The sequence below is a fragment of the Henckelia pumila genome, chromosome 2, assembly GCF_033568475.1.
Source record: "Henckelia pumila isolate YLH828 chromosome 2, ASM3356847v2, whole genome shotgun sequence".
In the NCBI taxonomy this organism is placed as follows: domain Eukaryota; kingdom Viridiplantae; phylum Streptophyta; class Magnoliopsida; order Lamiales; family Gesneriaceae; genus Henckelia; species Henckelia pumila.
In genome coordinates this window covers 58674483-58682770 of record NC_133121.1, presented here as the reverse complement: position 1 = coordinate 58682770, position 8288 = coordinate 58674483, and the positions used below count along the sequence as shown (strand labels likewise).

General features: G+C 35.9%; 1 protein-coding gene across 1 annotated transcript; it reads left to right on the top strand.

Moving 5' to 3' along the window:
* Positions 1-280: 280 nt before the first annotated feature.
* On the top strand, positions 281-7074 carry LOC140884033 (uncharacterized). The gene is made up of 5 exons (XM_073290700.1): positions 281-1242; positions 4122-4204; positions 5352-5463; positions 6492-6544; positions 6677-7074. The coding sequence occupies exons 1-5, from the start codon at positions 381-383 to the stop codon at positions 6818-6820; spliced, it is 1254 nt and encodes a 417-aa protein (XP_073146801.1). The 5' UTR covers positions 281-380; the 3' UTR covers positions 6821-7074.
* The last annotated feature ends 1214 nt before the right edge of the window (positions 7075-8288 follow it).

The window sequence follows — 8288 nt, the reverse complement described above, 5'->3', positions numbered from 1 at the left end:
ACGAAGTAGAAGGTAAAAACAGACAGTGGTCATGGGTGTCTTCTTTCATGTCAGCCACGATCGTTGAAGAACTAGGTCATGGTGGTTTTTCTTTGATTTTGGTCATAGCAAACTGAGTGGTAGCACGAAGCGTGAGTTTTTTTCGTATATATTTTTTTATTTGGATTTTTTTTAATTCATTGGTCATGCCAAAAATTAATTGGACATACCAAACATACAAAACAGATTTTCATACTTTGCTCAACCTTAATAAAATAGGAAGAGATTATTAATTTCTAAATCCATGAACTCAGTGTGTTTGCAGAGAAGCTGGGGATCAATCTCGCGGGCTGGCTCCTCCCTGATGTACTACTATCTGCGACAACCTCCGGCCACCGCGCATGGCGGCGAGAACCAGCCACTTCCTCCCCCTTCGCCCCGTTTTCCGGCGCCACATGTCGACGCTCTCTGATCCTGCCATTCCTCACCCCGAATGCCAAACCCAATCCTCATTCTCCTCGAATTTCGAACAAGTAAAAACCAGTCTCCGACAACACCACCCTCGTATCCCCCGTGGTCTCGCCTCATTCTCTAATCCTTCTAGAACCGCCCCATTAGAAGAGATCCGCCACAAGCTCTCTGAGTTCCGCCTTCGCTCTGCCGCCCCTCCCCCATCTGCCTCTTCCGGGAAGTTCATCTCATTCCAGGAGCTCCACAAAAGAAACGTTATTTCCACCCCATACGACTCCGAGAAAACCACCGCGGTTCCCGCCGCTGGTGGCAGGCTCTCGTACGGTGTCATTCGCGAGAGTCTCCGCCAGTTGCGTGCGACTGCTCCTGAAAACAGAAATGATTCCACCGGCAAGGTCATGGATTCAACGTCATTAGCTATGTTAAAGGATAGCTTAAAGCTGAAAGCTTCAGGAAGCATGGCCGATTCACCTAAAATTACGGTTGGGAGTGGTTGGTTGCCCCCGTCCATTTGCTGGAGTCAGAAAGAGGATGATGGGAATGATACGAGGATGGAGCTTTTAAAGTCGTATGATTATCCGGAGCTGGGGATGAAGCTGGGATTGCTGAGGCCAGAGAAGAGGAAGCGGAAGTGGTTTTCACTGCAGGAGTTGAACGAGAGGCTTGTCAAGTTGAGGAAGCTTGAGGAGGAGGGGAAAGAGTTGATGGTACAGGGCATCACCTTTAAGGACTTGAGGGAGTCTATATTGATGGCGCAACTGTCTGTTGATGAGAAAGCGAGGAAGAAAACAAGTATGTTTGCTTTGTATCCTCATATATGTTATAATTGGCGAAATGCCCGAGTTTTCATGAGATATTAGGCATAAAATTTATGATTGGAGCATGGGAGGCCCTGGAGAAGAATTGAACAAGAGTAGAATTAGATACTTGGGGAGAAAAGTTGCAATTTTCAATATCAAATATTTGCAGCGTAATGGATTATTTATAGAATAATGTAAAATGCAACTCTCTAGTATGCATATTATATGTGAGAGCATTTTCAGCAAGCATGTTGGAATCTTCCTTAACTTTTAGAATACTAAGGGAATGAAATAGATTCTTTTAGGCTGCATTAGTGATTTGTATATTGATTAAATAGAAAGATAGTAGAGCAAGTAAGAGTGCGATAAAGTAAAATCGACAAATTCATTGAGATTTGAGGAAGCCTGTATGCCCAACTTCAATGGTACTTTTCCAGTGTACAACATCTATTACAGATCTCTCAAGATGTTGAATAACTTGAAGCTCAACCTCTCACAAGCATACTCTTTGTGAGAAACCTTTCTTTGGTAATAACATCTCAAAAACTTAAGCAACAATATGAACAACAGAAGGAATGTCAAGGCAAAATCAAGAGTAGATATGAGCTTTGATGGATGCTTTGTTGCATGAATTGGCGATGAACAGACAACAGTAGTGCTGCCAAAAACATCTATGTATAGCGTTAGGCCAAGGAGAGAGATTCCAATCATTCAATCTAATATCCGATGATCATATGCACGGTTTTCTTGCAGACCGGATGTCGGATGACTCTCTTCATAGGAACGGTTGTCTGTTTTTGTTTCCATGCAATAAAGACCTTCACTTGATTGTAGAGATTTAGAAACAACTGAATCCGGATGTGCATATGCATGAACAATATGCCTGGCAATGCAGAACAGGTGTCTGGTATTTTTACTGGACATCCGTTTGATTTCTAAATTCTGGAAAGAACTAGCTTTCTTTTTTACTGTGGTTGGTTTTTGTGGTTCATGCAGCCACTACCAGTACCTGAAGCGATATGGGAAGATATCGCAATGGATTTTTATCTCAGGCCTACCAAAGTCAAATGGATTTGATGTGATAATGGTTGTGATTTATGGACTATCCAAATATGGGCATTTCCTGTTGTTAAGGCACCCTTTTTCAGCTAAAACAGTGGCAGAAACATTTATGAAAGAGGTAGTACGGTTGCACGGCGTACCCAAATCAATTGTTAGTGTCAGAGACTCGGTATTTATGAGTCTCTTCTGGTCGGAATTCTTTCGGCTACAAGGTACAAAGCTCAAGATGAGTACAACATAGCACCCGGAGACGGACGGACAGAGTGAAGCTTTAAACAGATGTATTGAAACTTACTTGCATTGTTTTGCATCGGAACAAGCAAGAAGTTGGGCAACGTGGCTACACTGGAGTGAGTTTTGGTATAATACGTCATTCCAAACTTCTGCTGGAATGACCCCTTTTGAGATAGTTTATGGAAGAAAACCGCCTACTGTTTTGCAATATCTTCCTGGGGAAACATTAGTGGTAGCTGTGGCCAATGAATTAAGCGATCGGGATGAGTTGCTGCGACAATTGAAGTTCAATTTGAAGCGAGCACAAACAAATGGTAAAATTTGCAAATAGACACTGGATGGATGTGGAGTTTCAGATTAACGATATGGTTTTTCTCAAATTAAGACCACACAGGCAGCAAACGGTTTGTCGCCGGGTATGTCAAAAACTAGCAGCCCGGTATTACGGACCATTTCAGATTATTGAAAAGATCGGGAAGGTAGCTTACAAGCTGCGTCTACCTGATGGCTCAAAAATACATCCTGTTTTTCATGTCTCTTGTCTGAAAAAGATGTTTGGGAATCCTGTAACTGAGGCAAGGCTACCAAAAGAATTGGATTCTGATCTATACCAGAACTTTGAACCAGAACAAATATTATCGCAAAGGTCAAAGGTGAAACGAGGTGAACAAATTCTGTAGATCTTGGTTAAATGGAAGGGGCGTCCTGCTGAAGACTCAACCTGGGAAGATGCTGTTGATTTTGCTGCCCAATTCCCTGCTTTCAATCTTGGGGACAAGATTGATCTTGAGGGGGTGGGAATTGTTATGGATGCAAATGGAGTGCGTTCTGAGGAGCGTACTAAGCCCATTATTAAACAAGTTTACACTAGAAGAGTTAAGAAAGGCCCAAGTAGTGAGGAGAATAAAATGTGAAAAAAAGAAGGCAGTTAGCATTCTGTCATTTTCGTTCTTGGTAGTGGGACTAGCCTGAGTGCTAGGGTAGTGGAAAGAATATCTTTGTACAGCGAATACTCTCTGGGAAATTATTATCAAGTTCTTTATATTAAATATCTTTCATATTATTTGCTCTTCAATCTCTACATATCTCTCTGAATCTGTAAAGGTTGAATAGAAATTATATATTAAATGTGCTTTAGGCGCAGGATAAATTTTGTAATTGATTCTATCCTTTGTTGGGATAGTGATGGAATTGAATCTGCTGCTTGAACATTAGGTTCTAGCTTCTGCAATTTTCAAAGCTTTGTAATAATTCTATTTTGGTGATGTTTCAAAATAATGAAACTAGAATGCATTTGGATTTGATGTTGTGTATGTGGGTGCCTAGGTAAATTGCACAATATCTGATCATATTGGAACAAAAACAACGATAATTTTCTGATAGTGTTTATATATTAGTACGTCTGCAATTAATATCTGATTATGGATGTTAGCATCATTTATACACACATCTGTTGATTTCTATTGAAATTACAGTCCAACAAAAGACTTGGGCTTAAATGCTAGATGTCCTATCTTAGAATCATAAATACTTTTAAATGCTTCTATATTCTCAATATCGGTTGTGCATTTGCAGTGCTGAGACTTGATATTTTGGCCAGCCTAGGTGAAACACAGAGCTTTATGGACTCACCTCCAAAAGAATATTTAGTTGAGAAGGCAAGTTTTGCTATTTTGTTTCATCATGTTTTTTCTTTTTCTTTTTTTATGCCATTTTTCTGAGTAACATGTTTAGTCTACTCCCTTTACCTCCTATGACAGCATTCTATTTGTGGTAATATAAAAGCTGAATTTTGTAGGAGTGATGATATAACATAAAGCGAGACTTTAAAAGTGATAAAAATTTGGATGCAATTAGTTAAGAAAGAAATAGATAATTAATAATTTGTTTGGCATGTAATTATTCAAATTTCTGGCTATGCGTGTGGGAATAATTTGATTTTCGAGTCTTTGTTTATGTATGCTTCGTACTGCAATGAATTTCCCTTAAATTGTTCTGCACTTTATTGAGGAAAGGATTATGGATTGGTGTTTCCTGGTCTGCTCATCGTGAACACTTTATTTTTACTTCCCTTCATGTGCTGAACTTTGTAGTTTCTGTTGCCTAAATTGATTAATTTTTGTAAATTCATAAATGGATGGATTTACTTTAAAAAATCTGTTCCCCTTTTACGTGACGTTCTTTATTACTATTATACCAAGTGTTGTATGCATAACTAACCTAAATGCAAAAACTTGATTCTCTTTAATATAAATTGGTGCACTATATTGTGGATTATTTTTCAACAATACCCTCTATATGCTCTCTGTCTTATTTACCGGAGCAAATGTATGATGAAGTGGAACCAAATTCTTCCCTTCCTTTCGTATTCCAATAACAAATTTTTTAGCTGAATCAAGACTCGGAAAAATGAACTAATTATGGCTCGAAGCTTAATTATTGAGCTCTGTCAAGCAATTGCTTGAGCTTTGGCTCGACTTTGTTAGCATGTTTAATTTTGAATGTATTTATGAAAATTAAAGAAGATATTAAGTTTATTACTGGTTTGGAACTATCGAACAAAATAATTGGGACTCGATAGCTCTGTTCAAGTTCATTAATTTGGAACACTATTCGAGCCAACTTGGAAAAGGCTTACAAGCTGGCTCAATTCATTTTCACCTCATAATTGATGATTCTTGGTTATAATTTATTGCCTTAAAAAATTTGTTCCACCTTTTTCTTTGACCATTGTTTGTTAGTATTTTACCAAGTTGTGATGCCACACTTTTTACTTATACTTAATATTCTTCTTGTGTTGTGCAGTATTTTCATCCTGACAATATGTCAGCTGCGGAGAAACTAAAGTTGGAGCTTGAAAAAGTTAGAGCTGAATTTAGAACATCAGAATCCGATTGTGGTTCTGCTCATGTTCAAGGTAAATTGAATATTGATATAATGATTGACAACAACGATGTTTTGAGGGAGTATCTTAATTTTACCAAATTACACAGAAGAGTTTTCTTTAACGAAAAACTTATCTTTAACTAACAGATTGTGTAGCATACGCAAGGCGAATATGGTATTCTAAACTGTTGTTCTTGACTATGTTAATCCAATAAAATATAACAGAGGTTTAGAAAACTATAAATGAAAATCATTTTCTATGTTTGAGTAATGACTTTTAAAATATAAACCCTAAATTCATCTAGACAATTAAAGAAGGTTTAGTTTGTTTATTAAATTTAGCTTGTTATGCACCAGATCAAATAAAACCTCTAAATATTCTAGAAAGATTGATCTTAACTGATGAAATTTTGTTAATGAGAAGTCTGAGGTATATGTTTGTAATTTAAACTTGACATATCAAATTAGACCAAAACAACTCCTCCCTTAGTTCTTAGTAGAGGCAGCATGCTGTGTGTAATCCATTGTGCATTAACATGTTACTTTCAAATATCAAAATTAATATTATTGACTGTCTATGAAAGGATGTCATAGAAAATTAAAATAACAGTTCAACATGTTAAAATAATTCTTTAATGGTAATCCACAATATCACAAGAGAGATGTATTTTAGGAAACAGAGCAGCTATACTAAAAGATGAAAAGTGGTTAGTTTAGGTGGTTTTGATATAGTATTTATATAGATGGTGCAGCATAGATCAATAAAATTTGATTGAAGCTTTTTTTACCTAAACAAATCATTGAAGTAATACTTGAGTGGCAATGCTGGGACTTAGCTGATCATGAAATGGTGGTGGGTGGTCCTGATTGATGAATGATGAGAGAAAAAATATAAAAGCAAAAGGAGAAGAGCTGCAGGGTGTGATTGAGGTTTCGGAGAGTGACTTGCATTTGCACATGTCGTGTATTTTTACCATCAGTCATGCAGTCGGAGTTTATCATCACACATTTGTTTGATTTCATTAGCTCTCTTCTAATACGATATTCCTTTTGCTGCAGTTGCTCAACTCACCACAAAGATCAAGCATCTGTCAACTGTTTTACATAAAAAGGTTAGAACGCCATAGAACATGGTTATCCCGTCTCTTTTCAAGATTTGAATGAAACATATCGAGTTCTCACTGAATGGTTTCCCATTGCCTATTTTATGGTACATTACCATGTTGTAAAATGCAATATTGTAGGATAAGCATTCTCGAAAGGGTCTCCAAGCAATGGTTCAAAGGAGAAAGAAACTGCTGAAATACCTCCGACGAACTGACTGGGATTCTTACAGCATGATTCTTTCAAAGCTTGGTCTACGGGACAACCCAGATGCAAAAGCCTAGAGTTTGATTCCTCTGGTGGCTTTGATATGATCTGTTCCTATTCGGCTGTTCCGCATCTTTTTTGATCAACTTGAGCTATATAGCAGCTTATTAGTTATAAAATATCTTTGTATTTAGAATATCCAATGTAGAACTAATATTAAGTTGGGATCAACATGTATTAGAATGATAGATTAACATGCATGTCAATGAGTCAGATTTATGTTTATATTTAGATTCTTGGATGTTTATATTTTCAAATATATGAATTATGTTTTAAAATATTTGAATTACTTGTTTACGGTATTTAGTCAGCAACTACTTTAAAAAACTCATACTCGTTTGGCTTCGTTTATAGGATTGAGTGAATAAATAATAATGTGATTATTAACATATTTGATTAAGACATGAAATAGTATTGAATAAATAGTAATATATTTGATTTTATTGTTTTTTGAGAGTGGATATAATTGATTTTATTGTTAAGTTTGGGATAAGATATTAAATTGTAATCTTATTATTTTTAAATATTAATAAATTTAATAAACAAAGATATAAAAAATAATATTATAATTTTTTATTCAATGGTTCGATTGAAGTGTGGTAAATAATAAATAATTTGATGGAAAATGTTATATATACAATAAGGGTTATAATTTGGGTTACAAAATGCATTTGAAATTACAAAATTATTCCAACGTTTTTTTTGGAAAAAATCTTTTAAAATTACTTTTAGAATAATTTTGTAATTTCAAATGTACTGTAACCCAATGTGTAATCTCATTTGTACATGTAGGATGATCTTAATTTGATTAATTACGGTGCTCGCAACACATTGACTTTTTTTAAACTTGCACCCTTGGAGTTTTTTTTTAAAAAAATCAAAAGATAAATTTGAAACTGTTTGCAAAGGATGAGCTAATGGATGATTTAATATTAGTTCTACAATAACAAAAAAAACCTGTAAGATAGTTTTATTGTTATGAGATTCAAACCAATTCGACAACTACACACCAAATTTAGACAATCACACTAATTCAAGTACTCAATAGATTCAAATGTGCACCTCACTGAGAATCACACTAAACCGGCGATTTCAATCAACTTACGAAAATGAACCAGTCAAGAATGACTCAAACTCAAACAAGAACAATCACAGCACATTCACCCGACAAGAATAAAAAAACAGATAAGAATCAATACACTAGATATACGTGGTTCATCTATTTACATAGCCTACATCCACGGGGAGTATAATCACTTTTATTTCTGGAAGATCTCGATCAAATATTACAGTAGTCAATCCCACAATCAATCAGGCTCACAACAAATAAGAAAGATTACAGAGATTTTAAATAAATTCCTCACAACCCTTTATTATCTATGTGATCGCCTATTTCTTGATCTGGATCCAATTCCTTTGTCGATCTCTTGAATCTCAGCGTCTCTCAGATATGATTCCGTTATTTCCTTTACTCACATCTCAGCT